This window comes from Cyrtonyx montezumae, unplaced genomic scaffold (genome assembly GCF_038088225.1).
Source record: "Cyrtonyx montezumae isolate F1298 unplaced genomic scaffold, pur_monq_1.0 scaffold_74, whole genome shotgun sequence".
Classification (NCBI taxonomy): Eukaryota; Metazoa; Chordata; class Aves; order Galliformes; family Odontophoridae; genus Cyrtonyx; species Cyrtonyx montezumae.
Genome location: NW_027072083.1, coordinates 106,420 through 132,289, shown reverse-complemented (window position 1 = coordinate 132,289; position 25,870 = coordinate 106,420). Strand labels below are relative to the sequence as shown.

At 50.2% G+C, this 25,870-nt stretch overlaps 1 protein-coding gene across 2 annotated transcripts; it reads right to left on the bottom strand.

The window, feature by feature from the left end:
• Positions 1-901: 901 nt before the first annotated feature.
• PUF60 (poly(U) binding splicing factor 60) lies at positions 902-25,870 on the bottom strand. Of its 2 annotated transcripts, XM_065751505.1 has the most exons (11): positions 25,804-25,870; positions 17,493-17,588; positions 15,828-15,917; positions 14,754-14,804; positions 10,620-10,781; positions 10,080-10,172; positions 9,017-9,230; positions 8,431-8,621; positions 4,105-4,240; positions 3,406-3,641; positions 902-1,334 (listed from the first exon to the last, which is right to left on the bottom strand). In XM_065751505.1, the coding sequence occupies exons 1-11, from the start codon at positions 25,828-25,830 to the stop codon at positions 1,035-1,037; spliced, it is 1,596 nt and encodes a 531-aa protein (XP_065607577.1). In that variant the 5' UTR covers positions 25,831-25,870; the 3' UTR covers positions 902-1,034. The 2 variants fall into 2 exon arrangements, with proteins under 2 accessions (XP_065607577.1, XP_065607578.1); XM_065751506.1 differs by lacking the exon at positions 14,754-14,804.

The window sequence follows — 25,870 nt, the reverse complement described above, 5'->3', positions numbered from 1 at the left end:
GTGTGCCTCCACGATCAGAAGCAGCGTGCAGCAGCCTCAACTCAGACCTCCCCTCTGAAATTCCTTTGGGATCCTTCTGTTATTACAATTTCTACGTTCTTTTTTCTTCAGCCCCACGCTGCCTTTGCAGTTTTGCATAGCAACACAATACCCCCTTTCTTTCTGTACTTAGAATATTTAGAATCATTAACACAAGCTAATTCTATTCTTAATTAGATACTATCATAAATGCATTCAGGATTTGTAAACACTACATCAACATTAGGCCCTCAAAAAATAATAAAAGGCAATTCCTCTTTCAGGCAAAGCACGTGTTCTGTATTACTGTCCCTAACACTGGGATATTTGATCAGAATGACTCTCCCCCTTCATCCCAGCTGTGATGCTGGTGGCCTGACCTGACACTCTGATTGTGGCACATTAAGGATGAAACCAAGTGTGAGTAACTGCCCCATCAGTAAAACTGAAGCTAACCGTGCCAGCAGAACAGGACGTGCACGCTCCAAAGAGATCCAGCTGGTTTACATCTGGGCTCTGCTCCGTGCTGGGGCTCAACGTGCAAGTCCTCAGCAGGAAGGATCCCTCCTAGCACTGCCCAAGCTCTACCCTATTGCAGCTCACAGCGTTTCAGCAGCTCCTCTGGGCACCGAGGTGTAACAGAGAGCCCTCCTTCCTCCACTCCAACCATTTAGGACCCATTTCTGAAGGAAACACTGTTCCAGCCCTTGAAGTGCAGGAGGATCCCAACTCGAGTGTTTCTGCAGTGAACACAGCGTGAGGCACAAGTGCAAGCAGCAGCCCCTCCTCAGGCTCTGGCTCCACTCTTCCAGGCTGATGAGGCTACTCCCACCTGAGCCAGCTGATGGCTATCAGCCCCTTTGAACACATAAAAAACACGAGCTACCTTTCTTGGTGCTTTTATCCAAACTACGAGTACATCACAGAGATCTGTGCCCACTCGGGAGCACTCTTTACACGTGGCTAAAAAAAACAGACAGGCAGAGGGGTCGGGGGCCAAGTCCTTCCTGCAGAGTTCATGCCGACAGGTCGCTGTTATCAAATCTCTCCTGGTCGTACACCTCTGCCACCACCTTCCTTCCAGCAAACCAGCGCCCGTTCAGAGCCTGAATGGCTTTGTGAGTCTCTGAGGCCATGGAGAATTCCACAAAGATCTTGACGATGATCTCAGCATCCTCCTCTTCTCCCTGCTTCTCCTGGTAGATGATGACCCTGTTGACGGCCCCAAATTTGCCACACTCTTCTGTCACTTCTCCCTCCAGGTCGTCATCAATGTCCTTTGGATCCACCATGTTGCGAAGCACCATCACAGTGGACTGCAGAGAGAAGGAATGGGACACACTCGTTAATACATTTCCCAGTGTTATGTCATTACAGATGTATTACATGAAATCAATGGCAACAATATCCCTAATCCTTACAGAAAACATTACAGCTTTTCTCCCCAGCTATCAAAAACTGCTATCAAAATCTCATTCACTGCCAGCTACACTGCAGCTATAGCCTCACTACAACAAGCTGAGCCATCCCGGATGCTTTTTTAGAATCAATAAGGTTGGAAAAGACCTCCAAGATCATCCAGTCCAACTGTCCACCTATCAGCAACAGTGCCTGCTAAACCACGTCCCTCAGTACAACATCTGAACGTTTCTTCTCCAGGGTTGGTGACTCCACCACCTCCCTGTGCAGCACTCAGAGGAGAAATGCTTCCTAACATCCAGCCTGAATCTGCCCTGCTGCAGCTTGAGGCCATTCTCTCTCATCCCAGCACTAATTACAAGAGAGCAGAGGCCGACCCCCAGCTCAGCACCACCTCCTTCAGGTGGTTGTAGGGAGCAACTGGGTCTCCCCTGAGCTCCTCTGCTCCACACTGCCCAACCCCAGCTCCGTCAGCCTCTGCCCACAGCCCTGTGCTGCAGAGCCCTGAGCTCTGTGCCTGAGCACAGAGGGACAATGGCTTCCCTGCTCCTGCTGCCTGCACTGCTGCTGCTCCAAGCCGGGCTGCCATCGGCCTTCTTGGCCACCACAGTATTGCTGATGCCCACAGCCCCTGCTCAGGGAGCAGTATTGATCAGGCAATGGGTCATGAGAAGCTTTCGCAGTGCCTGCAGCATGCCCTTGGTACGTACCCTCCATAAGTTCCTCTCTGCACCACAGAACTGTGGATGTTGTAAGGGATGGCCACAGGTCACCTGGCTGGGAAGGGCCGTGCCCACACGGGTCCTGAGTATGGACAAGGATGGAGACTCCACCACCTGCGAGCGGCCCTTGTATGGCTTAGTGCATCAGACCCAGCTCTACCACACCCCTTCCTCCCACTGCTGGCTGCCTGATGTCATAGCCAAGTGGCCACAGTGTTTGGGGATCATTTAATTAAGAATCACTTGCCCCAGTTCTTTTAATACACATCTGCCTAACTGCCTCTCAGGCGTACCCAAAGCAGCACAATCAGAAGGGTATGTACAGCTCAAAGAATGCTACACATCTCTGAGGACTGTGTTGATTTAAGACCCTTCTTTTGATACTACTAAATGTCTTTTCAAGTAGGCCAAACGAACAATTTGGGAAAGGCACTTACCAGAGAAAAGCTACCTACTAAGTCAGAAGGTTCACGACACGTATAATTATTTGGCCTTTGAAAAGTAAAGATCACACCCGAGCTAACTCATCTGGCCTCCCCTGTGAAGTGCATGGAAGCATTGCCCCTGTTTTGCATAGAGGAGAAATAATTTCCATTCACTGCCAAAGCCTGGGAAATTTGCACGTTGAGTAGGAACCTCCTCAGTCGTGTGCAGGAACAAACCAGTGGTCATGCTCAAGCAAGAAACACGATGAGGTACAACGCAGCCTGTCTTCTGACCTAAAAATTCAATCTATTTTTCTCATGTATTGGCCTTTCCTGTCACTCAAACCTGTTTTCTCTCATGGCATCTCTGTGAAATCTCATTTTATGAACACCTCACAGTTTCATCATACGGTACAGCCTTGTATGGAAAAGGTGGACTCGATAGCTTGGAAGAGATTGCCTCTGTCACAGTGTGCCAGTCTCACTTCCTTAATGACAAGCCAAAACAAACCACGACGGCCTTTTATTGATGCTGAGCAAACACTGTTTAATCAGAAAGACCTCCTCACTAAGCCTCTTGTGGCCTGGTGACCCGTCTGCACTCCCACAGAAACTCAGACAAGTTCCCAAAGGCAGAATGAGAACCCTCACATGCAGAAAATGAGTCTGCAGCCTTTGTAATCCCACATGAGCCGAGGGCTGCAGGAAGCCACTACCACGTACGAAGCTGCAGAGCTAGGTCACATTAAGACAGACCCAAAGTCAGCTGTCCTAACTTGCTGACAACTGGAAGCAGCTCAGGGCAGCCACGTTACACTCACCTCCTGTTTACGAAGAAGTTTCTGCATCACCATGTGACGGGCACTGCTGCCAGATATGCTCATGTGCTCCTGTTCACTCAGCATCTCCGGCCTCTCGGACTCCTGGAACACCTCCTCCTCTTCCTTCTCCTTCTTGACCTCCATCAGGCCCAGTGCTGGAGGACTAGCCAGGATGGGATTCACAACTCCCACCTGGGGTATAGTGACGGGAATGGGAGGGCGGGCAGGGGTGACACCTATAAGGGAACAAATTTTGTAGCACGATGAACTGATGTTTGGCAACATACAGATACGCACCAAGTGCTGATAAGGAGGACCATAAAAACCTGCACGGTTTTATTTGCTCTACACAAACAACAACCAGGGAGGGGTAAGCTTTAATAAGCCATACAGGACACAGGCACTCAGTATATTCACCAGACACTTGCCCTGAAGTGAGACAGAGCACAGAGCTTTGCACGAGGTAGCAGCCATCCCAGCTTCACTCAGAGTTCATACATCCCTGCTGTGAAGCTCATGCTCCTGTTGTATCCATTTCATATCACAATAAACTTCTGCTACGCTGCACAAATCACAATTCTTGACAAGGCAGGCAGGGAAGAGGATTTTAGCTTTAAATTCTCTTTAACGATGACTCCAGCTGTGGAGAACTGTGTTTTTAACAGTTATAACCAGTGACAAAATGAGCAGCAAACACACCTGTAATGACTCCTGGTGCCTGTGCTGCCATTACAGCCTGTGGCAGTGCCCCCAGGGGCTGTGCAAGAGTCAGTGCTGGGGATACCAGCCCAGGAGTGGCCAAAGTGCCAAGGACTGCAGCTCCTGCCACTGCTTCCTGCAAGAAAGAAAACAAGTGTTCACTCTGCACCGTGAAGTCATGCATGGGAGTATCCAGCTGAGGCTCAGCCCTTGTCACACTTAATACCAGATACATACATACTGAGGAAAAAAAAACAACAACCTGATGCCACACACACAGGGGTGGGGTTGGACTCGATGATCTCTGGAGGTCCCTTCCAACCCATGCAATTCTGTGACACAGGTGCAGGAGCCTGCAAGATGCAGGCAATTTCAGGAGGGATAACATCTACTTGCTTCCACCTGCTGATGCTCTAGAGGACCTCAGGAGCTCCTCAAGCAACTGTTTAGAGCAATCAGAGCAAGGAGCTGTTCAACAGCTCAACTCCTACACAAATAAAGCTTTTTTGTCAATGCTAAGGAATGTGATCCCTGTAAGCAGACTGCCAGGAGCTCCCATCCCACACAAGCAGGGCTCTGTGGCCCTGTGACAGACCTGAGGAGGAACCCCTTCAGCTCCAGTTTTTCTCGAAGCTTCCACCAGATAATCTGTCTGACTCAAGGAATAGAGCAGTCAGAAGTCCTACTGCAAGCACAAGGGGCAGGGCAAGAGAGAGCTTGGCTGCACTCTCTTCCAAAGCTGCACACCTCTAGCTTGACTTAAACCAAGCACCTCATCTCTCCTGTCATCGCCCTCGAAGGGCAGACAGCAACACAGCACCAGAATTGGCCTTAACCATCACAGCAGTGAAGTTCTGAACAAGAAAAATGACACTTCTGCCACCACCACGTTTCACTGGTGAAGTCCTATTGCTTTTCATCCCTTCTGGTGATTGGAAACTCTCTTCACACTTCCAGTCTTGATCACTAAAGAACTGTTTCACCACTTCTGTGTGCCTGCACCTCTCCCCTCCATCTTCTTACCTTCTTTGCCTGCATAGGAACTGCACTCAAGCAGTCTGATGCACTTCTCAGTATTTTTCTACTACAGCCATACCACATCACTTTCCTAGTTTCTTCCTGCACGCCACTTTCCATTTCCCTTACAAACTGTGCTATTTCTATCTTTCATATTCCACAAAAACATCTGACTCCAGATGACCAGAACTCAAACTTCAGACAAACATCTGGTTAAATGATAACACTTCCACAAAACTGCTGGGACTGTGGGATACAACAGGCACCTCATTTCCAATACTCGTTGCTGCTCTCCAGGCTACTACAGCCATGGATCTACATCCTTCTCTTTCCTCCTTCTATAAGTTCTGATGGATCAGCGCAAAGATTCTGGGGTTTTGGCCCAGTATTAGTATTTTGAACTCCACTGGTAAATTCTGTATGGCTCTTTCTCCACTCCTCTCTGACATCACAGTTAAACTGTCCGTTAATTATGCCTCTCATCTGTGTCACCAGCTAATTTAATCAGCATTCTTCTCCCAGCGCGTACAGTAAGATCAGTAATATTTTTGTGAACAGAGATAAATTAAGGACTGCTTCAAAGTAACTCCACCAGGAGAGCAGAGCTCATTTCCACCCCTTCTCACTTGGTTAAGCACCTCAGAATTCATTCCAGCAGTCCCAGTCCTGCACGTAACAGCTCCTCATGTGCCTATGGGTCTCCACCAGCTCCTAAACTGTTGACAGAGCGTGCAGAAAACGTTTCTCCTTATAAAGCATAACTTTATTTGATAAAACTACTGTTGTGCCCATTTGGCAGGGATGTTTTCCTAAAACACTCAGATATAAGAGCTAGCTGTTCCTTCTAACATTTTGCTCTTCCTTGAAAGCTTGTTTCCCCTCTTTGCCTACCACTGGGCTCAGAGCAGAGCCTGCAGGTATCACAGAATTAGTCCTCCATGCTCCCTTAAACACAAGCATCATGTTAGCTTTTCTTCATCAAACAGATTCCTATCTTCCTTGGCTTCCTTCTTTCTTGGCTTGCACATGAATTCCAGATAAAGTTGCATTTCAGACTTAAAATTTCCCTCTCGTGCTTGCTTGTTATTTCTTTTCTCCTGCTGAGCTTGCTGATTAGCTTCCCTGCTTTTTTGGGCTGCAGCAACGCAGGCAGAGATCCTGCAGCCTCCCCCGACCCCCCAAGGCAAGGAATACAGTCAGACACAGCAGCTACTCTGAAAGGTAATCTTCCATCAGTACGTATCAGCCACAGTCGGGAGCTTCAATTTGAGCAAAGTACGTTTTGAGAACTGCTAGACTCTGCACTGACATCCAGTTCTGCTGGATCCACTGCATTTCCTGCTTTCAGAACAGCTGAAAGCCACCAACAGCAAGTTACTGTACAACCAAGGGTCTTTCCAACAGCACTGTTCTCATTCAACTATTACTGCCTTCACAACTGTCTGTTCACACCGATGCACTCTTTCGGCCTCTGCTATAACCATTCCCCTAACTGCTGCTAAGCCCCACCTAGAAGAAGATTCATAGGATCACAGAATCCTTAAGAGTTGAAAGGGACCTCTGAAGGCCATCTGGTCCAGCTCCCCTGCAGTGTACAGGGACACCACAGCTAGATCAAGGTGCTCAGAGCCTCATCCAACCTCCTTTCAAGTCTCCAGGGATGGGACACCAAGCACAACACCAGGTAACCTGTTCCAGTGCCTCACCACCCTCACAGTAAGCCCTCCAGCTACAGGAGGTGCTGTGAGTGCAAAGCATTCATCCTGCTGGGGACTTCAAGCACCTGGACATCTGCTGGATAAGCAGCAGGGGGAGCTGCAGGCAATCCAGAAGGCAACCTGAGGACAACCTCCCCCCCACCAGGGGGATGCAATATTAAACCTGCTGCTCACCAACGCGAATGAAGTGATGGGTGACATGAGGATTGGAGGCTGCCCGAGCTGCAGTGGCCACACTATGGCCAAGTTTGTGCTCCAGAGGGGCACGAGACAGGAGATCAGGAAGCAAAACATCAGGAAAATTAACTTGCAGCTCTTCAGGGGGTTAGTCAACAAAACACCCTGGGAAACTGTCCTCATGGGCAAGAGTGTGGAGCAGAGCTGGCAGACCTTACGGAAGCTTTCTTCAGAGGGCAAGAGCTCTCCATCCCCAGGTGTAACAAGTCAGCAAAGGAAGGAAAGAGACCAGCGTGGCTGAACTGAGATCTGCTGGTCAAACTGAAGAGCAAGGAAAAAAAATGGACAGGCTGAGCTGTGGGCCCGGGGGTTTCAATAAACCCAAGTGCAGGGTCTGGAGCTATGAGTGGACTGCTCCTACAAAAAAGTACATCCCATTCCCACCAGCTGAGCACGTCGTGATGTCTTGCATTATACAAATTAAGTACTGACCCCTTTTAGCAGGGTTTGTGGTGATAAAGCAAGGGGAAATGGCTTCAGGCTCAAAGAGGGTAGATTTAGGTTAGATCTAAGGAAAAACATCTCTCACACAGAGTAGTGAGGCACTGGGACAGGCTGCCTAGGGATGCGGTTGATGGCCCGTGCCTGGAAGGAACAAGGTGAGATCGGGCCCTGGGCAATCAAACTGTGGAGCCCCTGTTCACTGAAGGGGAGTTGGACTAGATGGCCTTCAGAGGTCCTTTCCGACTCTTAGAATTCTATGATTTCAAGAATTTCTTTTTAGTACCTAGCCTGGATCTATTCTCTTCCAGTTTAAGGCTATTTCTCCTCTTCCTGTCACTACATGCCCTTCTAAAAAGTCCCTCCCCAGCTTTCCTGAAGGACCCTTCAGGTAGTGGCAGGCCGCTATAAGGTCTCCTGGGAGCCTTCTCTTCTCCAGCCCCAGCTCTCTCAGCCTGTCCTCGTAGCGGAGGTGCTCTATCCTCTGACCATCTTCACAGCCCTCCTCTGGACCTGCTCCAACATCTCCATTCCCTTCCTGCATTGGAAGCTTCAGAACCGGACGCAGTGCTCCAGGTGCAGTCTCACGCAAGCAGAGCAGAGGCACAATCACCTCTCCTGACCTACTGGTCACACTTCTCTCGATGCAGCATCGGGTACGGTTGGCTCCCTGGGCTGCGAGCACAACGCTGCATCTTTCATCAACCAACACTCCCAAAACCTTCTCCTCAGATACTCATGAACGTCCTGGGCAAGCTTCTACATGTGAAGTCTTGCAATCAGACTGATCCAGGCCAAGAGCCTCCATTCAAACTAGCCAGTACATCTGACTGGAAGAGCGTGCACACCAGCTTCTAGCAGGGGACAATAAATAACCACCCACTTCCCTCAGTCGCTCCAGCCTGTGTCTCACCTGTGCTGTGATCTTCGCTGTCGCAGCTGCAGCAGCAACAGCTGCTGCTGGAGGTAATCCCCCTGGTGTGGCAGGTGTCAGAAGAGGCATGGGAGGAGTCACAGCTTTACCAACCCGTAGATATTGACCCCCAAGGTCAAAGAGGTTCATGGAGGAAACAGCATCCTGAGAAGACTGTGCTTTCTCGTACTCTGCAATGAGAAGGAGGAATATTTAACTTCTAAACTCAGCATTCTCACTGCAGTTATGATTTGTATTTGTAAAAAGAATAAATAAACAAGAACACACAAACAAAAATGACTGGAGAGACCCAGCAAGAAGCCCCTCACCGCTCAGCTTGCTCAGGTCACCCCTCTGATCACAGAGGTGGCATTGAGAACAGCAGGTGCAGTAAGACCACTTAATCCATGTAGGTACCGAGTAAAACCATCTGGCTACTAAGTAGATTTCTAAACACAGGTGTGTATCTGCTCCAAGCCTCTCTCTGTCCCACTGTTTCCAGTAACTCTTGCTCTAAATTAAAATTATTAAGGACAATGCCAACGACTTTCTTTACCCCAGAACACGTGTCAGAGAGCCACTTTACCAATGAAACCATAGCCTTTGTGTTTTCCTGTCGTGGGATCCCTGGCTAGCGTGCAGGATTTGATCTTTCCGAAGGCCTCAAACACACTCTTGATGTCATCATCTGACAGGTCCTGATGTACAGAAGCCACATAGATGCGGTTGAAAGCCCGTGCCTCCTCTGCCAGCTGGTCGATGATTGGCTGTGCCTGTCCTATATTGCTCGGTCTCCCCACCTGCAGAGGACACAGCAAACAGACTGTGGAGCAGTCTGAAGGGCAGCAGCACGACTTGCAGGCAAGCACTCAGACAACCACTTGCTTTTCAAACCACATAACCCCTCAGAAGGTCATCAGCAGCATCACAAACTCAGCTCTGGGACACAACCTGCACTACGATTCCAGAAGCGTTACCAGCCTGGACTGACTGCCCCCCCTTCCACCCCTGTGCTTCCCTCAAGATAAGCAGTTTTGTTCCCTGACCTCCCAGGAAGCAAAAACAGTGCTGAAAGCAGAACACGGCACTTCCATATCCCTCTTTTGAAGGCTCCTAAAACCCCTTGGAAGCAGCACAAACCCATCAGAGAAAGGCAAGGTACGGAACACGTCACAGAAAAAACTAACCTCCCCCCACAATTTCAGTCTCCAAAGTTACACCTTTTAGAGATCATCTGTTACTGTCTGAAAGCACACAGCTACAGCAACTGTTCCTTTTAGTCTGTGCTGAAGGGTGGAGGGGTACTTGAAATTCCCCACGCTGCTGTGCAGAGGCTGACACTAGCACCTACCACCCACACAAGCACGGTATACAAAGATGCACGAAGCACCAGGAATCATCCTTGGTTTTGTCCTCAAACTTTCATGGAGGGCACGTGTAAAGCTGCCAGCAAGTTCCTTGCTTTTATTGGCAAGCTGGTAAGGGACCAACAGCCAGTGTGCTTGGTGGATTAAAAATGAAGATCTGTCAGGGAACGGACTTTAGATTATCCTTCCACAGTACAGTGTTACAGGAAGCATTTCTAGGCAAGGAAGCCTTCACTCACAGTAAGGAGAGCAAAGAGTTTTCAGAGCACGCCTGCTGCTCACCTTTATGTTCCTTCCTCCCAGCATGACAGAATTCATCTGCTCCAAAGCCAGCTGGGCAGCTTCAGGCACCTCGTACTCCACAAAGGCAAACCCCTAGGGCAGAAAGATACTCGTGTTCAACTGTGCCAGCTGCATCTTGTCTCAACACCAGTGCCAGCGGACACGGCCAAGCCTTCCCACCTACCACGTTCTTACTATTGTGGCCTAACGAGACTTAAAAGGGAAAGGAATTTCTATTACAGCTGAAAATCACAAGCTGAAGCCCAGATCCAAGGCCACTTGTTTTGTTTTCAGAGCCTCCCATACCTAGAGACCTAGCAGAGAAAAGCCACTGCATACAGGGCTGCTAGCTGCTCAGCATCTCTTGTGCACACCACACCTGGTTTCCGCTACAGAATCGAGAACAAACTAGGCAGAGGAGGCAGCTGCATTTATCTGAAGGGCTAAAGCAGCCCTCTGTGAGGATAAAGGCTCCTCCTGCTCCTCGATAAACCCCGTAAGGCTTCAGAGAAAAGAAAAACTCAGGGGCTGTTAACCAACCTTGTGCTTCATGGTGACAGAGTCCCAGGACATATCAATGCTTTTTATAGGTCCAAATGGGGCAAAGGCCTGGCGAATGGTGTCCTCTCCCAGCTCATAGTATATGGAGCCCACATAAACGCGACACATGATGGCCAAGGCGCGCTGCCTCTGAGCTGCCATCTGTATTGGAAAGAAGAACTGTCTGGTTAGATCAGGGGGTGGTCACGGACGTCAGGACCTCCTCCCCTTCCTCCTTCCCTCCCAGGAGCTCTGACCCAACAGCAAGTAGCTCCTCACTGGGCTGCAGCACAGCCTGGCACACGCAGTGATAAAGAAGTATTTTCCTGCTCAATGCACAGACTGCTGGAGCGGATAAGCAGTACAGCTCACTCCCAGGGGCAGCCAAATCTTTGCTGGGGTCTGCCACCGTGGGAGCCTTAACTCCAACCCCAGTGATAAGGTCTGCCCCTCCCCAGCGTGCTCACATCTCCAGCAACAGTTGCAGGAGGAGGAAATCACTTCATTTTAGGACAGCTTACCCCCTCCTGGTAGCAAAGGTCTCAGTTCTAGACGCTACTGCAATCCCTCCCGCTCCCTCCCTCACGGGGCAGCAAGAGATCCAGCACTGGGCACCACCAGCTCACTCCCTCCCCCCCCATCCTCCCGGACAGCAAAGGACCTGGAATTGGGAACCTCCTCCCCACCCCCTCGAGCATCACACACCTCCTCCTCCCCTCCACCCACCCCAGGCAGTATGAGATCCAGTACTAGGCACCACTTCCACCGCACATCTCAAAAGGAAAGCAAAAAATAACATAAAATAAAGTAAAACAAAAAGAAATCAAAGAGTTAAATGAAACTTCTTAGTTAAGTGTGTGGTGCTAGTACTTATCACTGCCTGTCGTTACTGGCTCAGATAGTGGTGCAGCCCCCAAAGACTCCGCCCTTATCAGTTTCGGTGCAGAGAAGGTCTCTGTGCTATTTTCTCCTAAGTATGCCTGAAAACCTGTTCACAAGACAAATCCAGAAATTTCTTAAAGCAGGTATCCAATAAAGCAGTATCCTTCAATTACTTTCCACCCATTTTGCAATGCTAGAACTGCTACTACTAATTAACGCTATTTTGGGAAGATATTGCCTTCTAAAGCCTGGCCAGCACATCCTATCAGCACGTCTTGGGACCAAGGCAGAAGGGAAATCTCTGCAGAGGCAGCTCCCTAAGATCAGCAAGACTGAGTTACAGTGCATTGGAGATGTGCACAGGGCTGTGCTCCTGTTCTCCACGGACAGCAGGGACCAAGGTAAGGCAGTAAGGCCCACGGACTGTAACAGAGGAGGTGAATGCAGCATTAAGCTTGATGCCTCTCCCTTCCCAGCACTACAGTTCTTGGCACAAAGGTGGGGAGCGCTGGACAAGCACGTCGTCCCCACCACCAGCAGTAAGGGGTCTGCCATCAAGGCCTTTACGGCGACCCCCTTTTCAGAATGCTGTAACAAGCATGAGCACAATGAGCTCTGACGTGTCTGAGGATGCCACAGCTCACGTGGCAGCACAGAAGGGGCAGTGCTTCACCTTTGGTAATCATGGGACTGTAGCCGTGAACTGTACCTGAAGGAATTCTTCTCCCTCACCACAGGAGGAAACAAATGGTAAAGGTTCGACTCCTGTTACTCCATGAAACAGGGATACTATAGACAGGAATGTTCTCACCCCGTACTGCTGCTCCTGAAGTGATATTAAATTTGCCTCTTGGTTGGCTTTAAGCATTTGACCCCATTAAAAACAGGGGGTTTGTCACCAGCTCTGCAGTGCTGTGACTGGGACAGCCAGGGCGCACTCAGGACAGCTGACATGTTGTCTCCCAGGTTCTCCACCTCCTTCCCAGCTCTGGTGCATGAAAGCCAGTGATCAGCAGACCCTTGCTCAGTCTGTGTGGTGCACCCATTTATCGGCTCAGAACCACCACCATCCCAACCCTGAGTGAAGAGCCTCACCCACGCTGCCGCACCGTGAGACAAATTTAGCGTTCAGAGTGCTCTTGGACAAGACACTGCAGCCCTGCACCAGGCAGAGGCAAACCCCACCTTCTGAAGACTATGTTTAAAAAGAGTGGGCTCCCTTCTTTTCAGTTACCAATGCAACAGTGGCAAAACCATGGCATTTGTCTTCCCCCGTGGCAGAAACCTCTGGAGGAGGATACCCACGTCTCACACTGCTGCGCAGACTCTAAAATAGGTGGGGCCACATTAGGACTGCTACATCTGGAGCACACTGGAAAACTGGACTGACAAAGGCAGAATTTGGATCGTGATGACTAAGGGCACATGTAGTTGGCTAACAAGACCCAGAAGCACCAATTTAGGAGAATGATGTCATATATAGCTGTGTGTCAGAAACTCATATCTAGAATAGGTTTGCTTTCACTAACTACATCGAGCTGTTTTTGCTGGCCACTCTCTCTGAGCCCATCAACGAAATGGAGCTTAGGGCATCTGTGATCTTCATCGCACAGGCAACAGCCAATATTTTTATCTGTGTAATGTTGATAAGCGTTGATGAAGGTGGTTTTAAGGAGAAGCCAAAACGTCACCTCGGATCGCTGCTCTTAAATGCAGGAGGCGATGCAAAGCCATCACCACCAGCTTCAATTCTAACACAGCAACGCCAGGAAATTGTGCTCATCTTGCTGATGCGACATTGAAATCTTGAGCTGTAATACTTGGAGGATTAAGCAGACAGGAAGCTTTAATGACAGGCACTGAGATCTCCCAACAGGAAGCTCAGACTGCACTCCCTTCATGTAGGAAATGAATCTTGTCAGCAGGACACGACCTGTTTGCATTTCCTACCTTCCTGACGGGCAGCTGCTGGGTACAGCACACCCAGACTACACTGAGCTGTACTGCAGCACAGGGATTCAGAGCAGACTCCTGCCTCCAGGTTCTGCCCATCAGCAGCACTCTCCAACTGCCTACAGTCTGAGGGAAAGGATTCACGATACCAACCATGCCCCTGAGTCTAATTAATGAGAAATTAAACATTTCCTGTTACGTTATCGGCACATACTTTTCATCGATCACCCATCTATTAGTGAGCTATACAATTTAAGCAAACCTGGTGGGGTTCAAGCTGTAAGTGAGCATCTACATTCACTGGTAAAGGTTTCTCAGGCACAAGGGTTCAGAAACCACCCGTGCAGAGTTCATTCACACTGAGGTACCTGCTTCTATTCCATCCCAAACTTCCATCCATCTATCTGTTTTACCTTGGCTGTCCTGCCCACATGCTACCTACCGTGACAGGAGGGAAAGCAGGCAGCTTTACTTTTGTTTTTCACTTTGGAGGACAGGCCACCAGGTTCATTTTACACCACACAGAAACACTATATTCCAACAAGAAGGAAACTACTTGCAAATAACCTCTGCGTGCAGAGTGGGGCTTATTGGACCCTTTCTGCAGTGGCCACTGTCCAACATGTCTAGGGAAAAGGGGGGGGATGGATAACACCACGTAATCGGAGTCATTAAGTTCTTTGTGATAGCTTATTAAAAAATTCCAGCACTAAAGAGACACAGGTTAGCTGAGCAGCTCTGCAGTTCTGTCACTTTCGTCATGCTTTTACTTGACTCGAAACACCCCACATTCACCTAGGCTGGAAGTACATACAGTGAGAACCATCTTACACCTTGGCTACAGTACGTTCTGCAAACCTACAGTGCCCCAGCCTTCCCCGGCGCGGTGGCTGCCAGGCTTCTGCTGCTGTCAGTTTGCTTCGTTAAGAAATTGCCCATTCGTGAGTTACCTTGGCAGTTAGTTTTAGGTCAGGACCTCAGAACTGTAGCATCCCTAGAAATGCAGCTCCCACAATTTCACAGGTGTGTTCAGTACTGTTCGAAATCTAAAGCTTTCTTTGCCAACTGCCTCCAGGGCCCCGACTGCCAGTGTCCCAGCAGACTGCACCCAGCCCACGGGGTCTTCCTCTGGGGAGTTTACACTTTGCCTCTGCTCGCTGTGCTTGTCCATAACGGGTGGGTAAGTGGGAGGGTTGTGCTGGGTTGAATTAAGAGCATTGTATCACCGCTACATACTTCCCCATTCTAGACCCTGACTAAGACAAAAGTGCCCAAGAAGAAGTGAATATGTCTATTGACCGATTGTAAAGGTGAGAGAGGATCTCCAAAGCCCATTGTCACTGCTGCCATCTGAAAGACAGTAAAGACAGAGTTCAGTCTGTTGGAGCTGAGCATACTACGGCTGTTTGTACAAACTCAAGCAGAGCGGCGGCACAGGGAACCTGTGAGAGAGGCCTCTCCTTCCTTGCCCCTCACTGCCTGGTCCCAAGGACTGTCCAGCGCTGGGACCCTGCAGATTCCAGGCCACCAGGTCAGGGTGGAGTTGTGCTGCTGCCACTGCCTCAGGAAGGAGGGTCTTCTCCCAGGGGGGGACTCAAGGCAATAGTAACCTCTGCAACCACTGTCATTGATTCACCCCCAGCATTTAAAAAGAAGCCCCTCAGCTAGACCGGCCACTCAGAAACACGCACGGCCCTGACAGGCCGGAGCTGCCTAATGTGGCAAGCACATCCACAGTGACACTTCATGAAACACATCGAGACCCCAGAACCATTAGTTTGGGCTTCCCAGCTGAACAGGAAGCCGTAAGATGTGTTGAAATCTCCAGCAGAAGGGAGATGTTAATGGTGGTTGGGGGCATTCCCAGGATGTAAGCTTTACAGCCTAAATTTCAGGAACAGCCAATGACTTCCCAGCGAGGCTGGCAGGGTACCAGGTTGAAGGGGAAGGAAATAGGGCAGCACTGTCAATAACAGAGGAGAGAGGGCGCCCTCCCCCTTTAGTGGAAAAGATGGTGAAAGGATACTGATCTCAGTAACCCCAGACACCACCTGAAATGGAAGCGGGAGTGGAAACCCACAGCAAATTCTTGAGCTTCTGGTGTTTTAAGAAGTGTTTGGCCGGCTAACAGGAGAGAAACTCTCAGCAATTTTCTCTCTCAAAATGTGAAATCGGGGGTCAATTTCTACAGGTGAGTAATGGGCATTTCTCTAGAGGGCTGAAGGCAGTATACTTCGATTTCACTGTGGAAATAGAAGTGCTTGTACCTGGCTCCGGGCATGCCTCAGGGCTGTGCTCTGCTTCTAAGTGTAAAAAGAACTCCACCTTGTTGGGGAGAGTAAGACAGAAAGAGCATCTGGGAAGGCCTCTCACCTGCAGGTTGGTGAGCTGTTGTTGCTGGTGGGCGATGGTTTGCTTCACCAGCACGCTCTTGATGCTCTGCTCCATGGCATACTTCTTTGCCTACGAGGAAATACAGACTCTGTAGTCACAAGGCAATACCACAGAACGTGGAACGACGTTTGACTTCACACCACAGCTCCCCAGAACCACACGACTGGCTGCCAATGGTGCTTTTTGGTGCTCCAGCCCTAAGCACTAAGGCACGGTACGTTAGGCAGCAGCCAGCAGCTCACTAACATCTCAGTCTGCATCTCGGAGTTGCAAGCCCTGAAATACAGCATAATGCTTGAGCAGAGGACTGGATGGATTCAATCTGCAGCAGGCACGAGGTTAGGAAAGCAGCATGCACTACACGCTCAGTATTTCCCCTCTTCCTCCCTCTGCCCCTCAGATCCCACCACAGCACCTTACCTGCTGGGATGAGGGCAGGACAGATAGCCTCCTTCAAATCCTTTCCACTCAGAACATCTGGACAAAGAGGTTCTAGAGAAGGGAAAGGGGCTCCTAATCCCCGTGCCCAGTCTCCTGGCTATGCACTACCCCTCCCTCGCCTTATTGCATCTGTCCTCTTCCGATCTGAAGGACTCACTGCTCACGCTCTCTGAAATGCTCCAGCTTTCCAGTTCCTAACCTATGGACACAAAGCTAATTTCTCTTTTTCGTTAGGACTTCTAGGAACTTGGCAAAGCCCGAGCGTTACACCCGGCAGTGTTTGAATGGTGGCTTTGTGTCAAAGGAAACCTAATGCCCACAGGTGTGCCTATGCCCATGGTACAAACACTTTCAGCCAAAACCCATCAGGCACCTGCTTTCCATGGCTGTACGTGTTTGGGAGGTGCCAGGGAGCAGTAGGCTCTAAACCGTGGATTTGAGGCGTGTGCTTCGGAAACCTGGAAATGGACAAGGGGATTCACATCTGTCAGCTACGGAGAAGCCAGAGGAAACGAGGCCGTTTCACACCGTGAGCCAAACACACACACAAGCAGCTTCAGCACAATGGCAACATTCACATGAAGCCTACCCAGAACAAGGCTATGCACTGGACTGACATCTCACCTACACTCGAGACAAACTGGCTCCAGTGGGATTGACAGTGCTCGCTGTGTGCTACTGGGTCTCTTCACGTGGAAAGGAGCACAAGGGGACAACAGATATTTCGTGATGCGTTCTTGCACGGATGAAATAAAAGATAGCTGGAGCATATCAGAAACCTAATGCTTGTGGTGTAAGGCTGCTCCTCACAGGAGCTTCATGGCAGTTCTATATTGGCTCAGAATTGCAACGTGGTCTTAAGGTGTTATCTACTTATGATTTGGATTAAAAAATAAAAGGAGCGCCTCCTGCCCCAACGGGTAATCCCATGTTGTGCTCTCCAAAAAACTCTTTGAACTGCAAATTAAACAAGTAATTCTTGGGCACAGCGTTGAAGGTGAACCCACACAGAGCACAGACATTATCACATCCATACTGCTGGCAGGTGACTTCTGTTTTTATATATCAATAATAAAGGTGTGCTTCAAAAAAACAGCCAAAAAATAGCAACCACTGAACAAACAAGACTAAAATAAAAAGTCAAACCAAACCAAACCAAGAGTGATGAAGTGCTAGGACACAAATCACGTCGGATATACTCACTTTCTGGAGAGCTTCCTGCTGCTCCGGTGTAAGGGGAGGAAGCCCCAGTTTAGCTGCTGTGCTTTGACCATTTTCCATCTTAATGGACTCCGTACCCTAAGGAAAAAGAAAAGCATTCATGGAAGAACTGCTCTCACAAAACTGAACAGATTATGTGTCTCCAGAAACCAAGCATATCTGTCAGCACTGGCTGCAAAGCCCCCCCGAACCCGCTGGTATTTCCTGAAATCTGTTCTCAAACACCACGGCCCCTTCCCACGGAGAGCCCTGCAATCACTGTGCCAACACACGGCTGCTCAACCTGAGCTGCTCCCCAACCATCGTGTTTTCAATGAAGAAAAATGAAGTGAATCCCACCATTCACTTACATCATCTGTATCTCTCACCCAGCACAGGAACGGGCCCAGGAAGAAGCTCCCGGGCTACTGAACTGACTTCCCATGATCTTACTGACAGATGAAATCCTTCTTTGTGTTTTACATATCTACTGAGCTCATGCTGGCATTTTACACCAACTTAATACCCTCCCTGTGAATTAACTGCCCAACTATTCCCACCATGCACTGCAAGGGCTTACACCCTCCTGCTAAGCACCCACCAACACACATTGCCAACACGTCCTCTGGCATCCCAGAGCACCATCACATCACTGCTGCTCTTAAGGCTCATCTCTACTGACAGGTATCTCAGTTCTCCAGTTAGAAGCAAAGGATATGTAAGAACTCTCAAACGAGAGCAGTTCTGGGGGGAAAACAAAGCAAAAGAAACAGAGCCATTCAGATTCAGCCAGTAAAACAAGAAGAGCCCTCCAGGCACCCCAACAACGCTGTTACACAGGGAAAAAAAGCCAGTATCAGGTACCCCAGTACTCGAAACCAGATCAGCTCTTCCCATAGCGAGGGACAGACACCACCTGGACACGCATGAAGCTCGACTACATCCGTGTTATTCTCAGTACACGTTTTAAAATTGCCATGGAAATAACACAAGTTGCTGAGTTCAAGAGGCAAACGGCAGCAAAGGGAAATGACACAATCTGTGCTCTCAGGAGACATTGTGAGGTGCAGTCCCCCGGCAACGACCTTCCAGTCCTCCCACTGCAAAGGGTGGGAGAAGGGCCCACAGCTCAGGGCCTCCTCTGCAGCCTGCTTACCTACAGGAGCTGCAAGAACTGAAGCTCAAATGCAGCAAACCTTAATATGAGCTGAGCACCCCCCCCCCCGAGGGCAGCTGCTCTGATCCCAGCACTCACTCACTGGATCACAGCCACCATCACAGAGCTCTGCAGCATCAGCCCACGCTGCCCCAGAGGAAGCACATCTTCGCCTCGAGGCGGTGCAGCACTAATCCCTTCCCCAGCATATCTGGGGGAAACCTGATGCTACACCTGCTGCTCAGTCAGCTCATTAACTAACTCCTTGTTTTCCAATCTGGGCCGCATTCCTTCTGAGGAGATCACCACTAATTAGTGCATGCAGGAGAAAGCCATTCTGCAGGCTGCTTTCTCCTGCAGTGCAGGGCGTGCAGTCAGTTCCTCGTCCCTGCCACACACACTGCACCAAAGCTACCAATGCCTGCCACCACGTTGCCTGGTCACTCCTTCCCTCCAGATCCTCTGGCAGTTCATTACCTTCAGGGCTCACATGTGCAGCAGGCATTAGGGAAAGCTTCACCAAGAGGGCAGTGAGGGCACAGGAGAGGCTTCCTAGAGGTGTGGATGCCCCGAAGCCCCCATCAGGTGTTTCAGATGCTTTTGGGTAATGCTCCCAGAGATGTTCTTCCTAACTTTGGGTTGACCCTGAAGCAGTCTGAGAGCTGGGACTGCTGCAGGCCTTACTGCAGGGACCATTCCAGCCTAACTGACAGCAACCAGAGCACCCTACTGGAATAGGGATTCCTTCCAATGAGACGAACCGTGTCCATTTCCCCAACAGAATTTGGCTCATTTCTTGTGCAGACCTGATCTTTGATTCACACGGACATAGCACACCGTGGGAAAAACTGCTTTCCTACAGAATTGGTGCAGCAGAGGAAGAAGTGACAATGTGACCACAGCTGGAGCCACCCATTTCATTCCCTGGCTGCATTCTCAGCTGCAGCAGACCAGTACCTGCTGCTCCCATCAGCTCTGCCTGCATCATCCATCAAAAGCACAACTCAGGGCCTCTCCCAGCTCAACTCAGGGCCTCTCCCAGCTCAACTCAGGGCCTCTCCCAGCTCAACCCCTACTCCTACAACAGACAAATATCCTCATCTATTCAGCAGCAGACACGCATCAGGCTGAACGGACCTCCGCATGCAAAGTGGTATCAGTACAAAAACTCTGTGGGGGAAAACCTAAGAAACAAAGACAAGAATTTAAGTACTCCTTTACCCACTGAAAGGTTTCTCCCAGTCCAGTCCACTCATCCCAGTGTACCACCGACTGAGGTCCACATGCTGCCCCCCCAGGTCACTCCTGTTGCTCTGCAGGGGCTGGAAGGAGCAGCAATTTGCCTACTGGGAAAGCAGTCAGAGCTGCAGGGTAAGCTCACTGATGCTCAGAGATGTCCTGCATAATTCTTACTCCCTGTTTCATAGCAAATCCTGACTGCGTCAGTCACAAGTTCACCCTAAGGGGGTTGTGAGCATTATCTGGTATAACAAACACCAAGCAGACGTAAAATAAACCCTCCTAACATAGAAAACCTATTCCACAAGCACTTGAACACAACATTCTAGAACTGCAATTACTTCACTGGACCTTGAGGACTGAAGTTCAAAGCTACCTTAAATAACACACAGGACCTGAGGTGAAACCAAGTGAGCAAAGAGAAAAGCTGACACACGAATGAGAACAACGGCAGTGTTCAAACTGGGAAGCTCAGGAGCACACTACTGATCCAAAGGCAGCACTGCACAGCCCCCGTTGGAACTGAAAACAGGTGAATTGAAACTGTATACCTGGTGCTACGAGCACTGCTTCGGCCCTTTCGGGTGGTTTGAACTCCAAGAGTTCAGGCACGTTCCTTGGAAATTTATTGCATGGCTGAGAACTTCTCTGAAGTATAAACACACACAAGAGAAAAAAAAACAGTCTCGTTTATTTTAGGAAATGCAACAAGTAAACAGCACAAGAGATCAAGTCAGATAGAAGTGGAAAAGGCCTGATGACATTTTCAGAGGAATTAACAAACAAGAAGCTTCCCCTAAGAGCACTGTGGAAGCAACATATGACCAAAGTGCTTAAGTAACCCCACATCTGTGCATGCAGCACCTCTTCCATGTAAGAAGAAAAGGAAATCCTACAACGTACCTCACTAATGCTGCCTAGCAGCACGATCTGTTCTTCCAGAGCACCGAATTCAACATAGAAAAACATGAGGCCTGGACTCAGCAGTGCTCCTCAGGGGTCAGTGCTGGGTCCAGTCCCGTTCAACATCTCCATCAGTGACCAGGATGAGGGAACGGAGTCTGCCCTCAGCACTTTGCTGATGGTACGAAGCTGGGAGGGGGGGATGACACAGCTGAGGGCTGCGCTGCCATTCAGAGACCTGGACAGGGTGGGAGCTGGGAGGAAAGGAGTTGGATGAGGTTTAACACAGCAAGTGTGGAGTCTTGCACCTGGGGAGGAGGAACTGCGTGCACCGGTACAGGTTGGGATGAGCTGCTGGAGAGGAGGAACGAGGACAGGGACCTGGGGGTCCTGGTGGGTGACAGGTTGGCTGTGAGCACTGTGCCCTGGTGGCCAGGAAGGACAGTGGGATCCTGGGCTGCATTAAGGAGAGCGTGGCCAGCAGGTCGAGGGAGGGGATCCTCCCCCTCTGCTCTGCCCTGGTGAGGCCTCCCCTGGAGCACTGTGTGCAGTTCTGGGCTCCTGGTACAAAACAGACAGGGATCTGCTGGAAAGAGTGCAGCAGAGGGATACAAAGATGATAAAGGGCGTGGAACAGCTCCTGCATGAGGAGAGGCTGAGAGAGCTGGGGCTGTTCAGCCTTGAGAAAAGAAGACTCAGAGGGGATCTGATCCACGGCTGTCAATATCTGAGCAGCGGGAGGCAAAGGCACGAGGCCGGACTCCTCTCAGCAGTGTGTGGCCATAGGATGAGGGGAAACGGCCACAAACTGAAGCATGGGAAGCTGTGCACCAATGTGCGTGGGGACTTCTTCCCAGTGCAGTGACGGAGCACTGGAGCTGCACACAGAGGTGGTGGGGTCTCCTTCTGTGCCTGGACGCCGAGCTGTGCACCCTGGGCTGGGAGCTGCTCGGCAGGGGGGTGGGCTCCATGGTCTCCAGGGGTCCCTTCCAACCCCTACAGCTCTGTGGTTCTGTGAAAGTCTTTAAAAAAAAAAAGCAAACACACACAAACCCTGAAACAGCTCTCGTGATGCTTTGTCACCACATTTGGTAAACCGCTCTTAGCTGCATCAGATCTGAGAAATTAAAACGAACAACATTCTGGACATTACCTCCACATACAGCACAAACTGCCTTCCTGACCATCACCTCCGCCCCTTGGTGAGAAGTCAGCCAACAACAGCAAGACCTGGGAGGGATCACGTGGGGGGGCACAGGGGTACCACGCTAAGGCAGCATTTGTGACAAAATGACATCAAAAAGCAGTACTCAAAGCTGCATGAATAGCAACTCTTCCACAGCACTGCTCTCAAAAGTAAAAAGCCTCGTGTGCACGTGGGGCTGTCCGGGCCCTGCAGAGCCCCTGAGAAGCACTGCACATACACTGACCGTGCTAAGGAAGGAAAAGATGCTGCCACTCTTTATTCCACTTGGCGCCGTGTCTGCCTGCACCTCAAGCAGAGATGCGTGGCCTGCAGTAAGAGTGGGGGATAATGGAACCAGAAGCTCTGAGCAAATAAAAGCAGATGGAGGAGAAGAAAAAGCAGAGATAACCCGGGGCTGTGCCACTACAGTAACGTGCTGGGTAAGAAAATGCTCTCATCACAGACCCATCGTGCTCATCGACTGCATTTGGCATTCAGGGAAATTAAAGCTGTAAAACCGTTCAGGGCAGTCTGCAAAATCCAAGATGCAAAACCCCAGAACTCTGTCTCAACTGAATTCACTTTGTCCTCCGCTCTCAAGCCTTCTGAACTAGTCATCATGATCTAAACTGTCCCTGAAATGGCACTGCACTAAACTTAACTCTCCAGGTGCATCAGAGAGCAGCCTGTTTTCCTTCCCACACAGAGGGGAGAGTTAAAGGAGCAAAAGGCACCAACGCTGAACGTGGAACTGATCACACGTAAGGCAACTGGCTGCTGGGACACCTGAACTCAGCCTTCATTTGAAGGGCTATTAACATGAGGAACATGGGCCAGTGCAAACACGCAGCGCCTAACTTCCTGATGAATTAACACAAATAAGGGATGCTCAGATCCAGCTTGTTTCCAGCAAGAACAGAACAAAACCCACAATAAAACCATGCAGACTATTAAGAATCCCTTTGTGCCATATTCATATATGTCCTCTCCAGAGACTCCACTACTCCCCTGGGCAGCCTGCTCCAGGGCCTGACCATTCGTCTTCACAAAGAAACTCACACACAACACACACATCACTCCTCATCTCCCACACGTGTCACAGAACTGAGGTGCTCCCTCCAGTCCCAGCACTGCTGCTGCCAATTCCTAGTGTTCACAGAATCACCAGTGGTGGAAAAGACCTCTGAGATCACCCAGCCCAACTGCCCAGCCATTACCAATAGCCCTCACTAAACCATGTTCCTCAACACGTCTCAGCGCTCCTTGAACATCTCCAGGGTCGGTGACTCCATCACATCCCTGTGCAGCCCATCCCAGCACTCAGAGGAGAAATGCTTCCTAACATCCATCCTGAATCTGCCCTGGTGCAGCTTGAGGCCATTCCCTCTCATCCCAGCACTAATTACAAGAGAGCAGAGGCCGACCCCCAGCTCAGCACCACCTCCTTCAGGTCGTTGTAGAGAGCACTGAGGTCTCCCCTGAGCTCCTCTGCTCCACACTGCCCAACCCCAGCTCCGTCAGCCTCTGCCCACAGCCCTGTGCTGCAGAGCCCTCCCAGCTTTGCTGCCCTTCTCTGCACACACTGCAGGGCCACATACAGAGTAGTGCTACCTCCTGGCTGCTGCTGCTATGGCCACCCAGGACAGGAGCACCAACACTGAGCTTAAGTTTTATTTAAAGTAGAGCCAACTTTAACTCTTGGTCCCAGTTGGAAGAGTAACAGTAGGTTCATTGGGTTTGCTTGGGCTCCAAGCAATGCTTTATCTGTCAGGATAACAGCCCTAGGAGTGGGAACATTCACTTGAAAGCTCGTAGCTTACCAAGTCAGCTTCAACTTGAATGCTCAGGGTTAGAAGGCACTTGAACAATATTAAACAAACTCCTCATGCTTACAGTGCTTTGCACCAAAGAAGAGTCAATCCAAACGCCAGATTTGTAGGAAAGGGACCAAAGAGTTTAGTTTACAGTGTTACATCTTTCAGCTGTAAACACACATCTACACAGAAACTCTGCAGCACGTTGTGTTGTAAGGGAATGTCCAATGAACAAAACTGCAGCCCCGACTGCCTCCTCTGTGACTGCAGCCACCTCAGCACCACTGCACCTGCACGCTGCAGAACCACGTGGGGGCTTGCAGTTTCAAAATTACCACCTTACCTTCATTTTGAAAACATACACACTGTAACTTTAAAGCACACACACACCAAAACATACAGTGACACCACAGCAATCGGCTGAAACACCACAGCGGGAGGAAAATTCAGCCTTATCTGTGTCAAGTTTGAACGCTCATTGCCAGCACTAATCTGACTCATCTCCTAATCTAATGAAGTCCTAATTAAACAAGATAGGAATCAAACTCTGAGTCATCTGCATTTACTCCTGATTTTGAGCATCAACAACTGTGAAGTCCAACAAGGAGGGCTGTAAGAAACACCTCACAAAGACAGAGCATTGTGTGGGTTCAAGGGTAAGTTTTAGAATCAGCTCTGCTCACAAGAATCCAACATCTTCATGAAAATGAGAGGGAGGGAGCAGAAAACAATGGTCCATGCAAACCTATGAGCATCAGGTGCTGTCTGGAGGGGTGGTGGTGTACATCAGCATGGTCACCCCCAGTACAAAGAAATAAGAGACAGGAATTCCTGGAAAGAGTGCAGCAGAGGGATACAAAGATGATAAAGGGCGTGGAACAGCTCCTGCATGAGGAGAGGCTGAGAGAGCTGGGGCTGTTCAGCCTTGAGAAAAGAAGACTCAGAGGGGATCTGATCCACGGCTGTCAATATCTGAGCAGCGGGAGGCAAAGGGACGAGGCCGGACTCTTCTCAGCAGTGTGTGGCCATAGGACGAGGGGAAACGGCCACAAACTGAAGCATGGGAAGCTGTGCACCAATGTGCGTGGGGACTTCTTCCCAGTGCACTGACGGAGCACTGGAGCTGCACACAGAGGTGGTGGGGTCTCCTTCTGTGCCTGGACGCCGAGCTGTGCACCCTGGGCTGGGAGCTGCTCGGCAGGGGGGTTGGACTCAAGATCCTCCAGAGCTCCCTTTCAACCCCTACAATCCTCCAATTCTGTGATGCCCTCTGTAGTTTCCCAACACGTATAGTTTTCACCCCTCAGGTTCCCCCAGCAGCACAACACATCAGAGGCTTCACATTTTCATTTTACACAGTTCCATTTACAATTCCGTATTTTGCAAAACAAACAAACAAAAACTAGTCCAAGAAAGGCTGAATAGAACCGTACAGAAGCATTTGGCTTCCAGAAATTAAGACTACATTCACATAAAAAACAAGCAAACCTCTGAAATGAGACTTCTGGTTTCATACAGCATTAATAGCAAACCCTTCAGATTATGTCTACAGAACCTTCTGAAAACACAGCGGGCTCCTCCAAGGACCAACACTGCTGGGATCGTTTCACGACTGAAAAAACTGAGAGCAAACGCAAAAACAATCAACGCCCGTGGCACGCAGAGCGCTTCCAGTCAGAACGTACGGCCAGCAGCCCGCATCCTCACCTCGGTGCCATACGCTACGAGGCCACGGGGCAGAAAATATTCTGCCAAAAGCCTCCTATGACCACAGCGAGAACATAATCCCCGAACCAAGCTGCGGGCACCAGGCGCGAGGTGTCGCTCCGCACAGCCGCCGGGCCCGGCTACCAGCGCCAGGAGGGGCCGGGGCTGCTCAGCAACACGGCCCCGAGCGGCAGCCGGGCCTCGGAGAGCCGCAGGAGGGCCCGAACGAAGCCGAGCCAAGCCGAACCGAGGCGAGCCGAGCCGCCCGCCCGGCCTAGCCCGAGCCGCGCGGAGCAGGCCGCGACTCACCAAGGAGATGGTCGTTGTGGCCGCCATCTTGTCCACCCCGTCGGCGTTCGGCGCGGAGCTCTCGCGA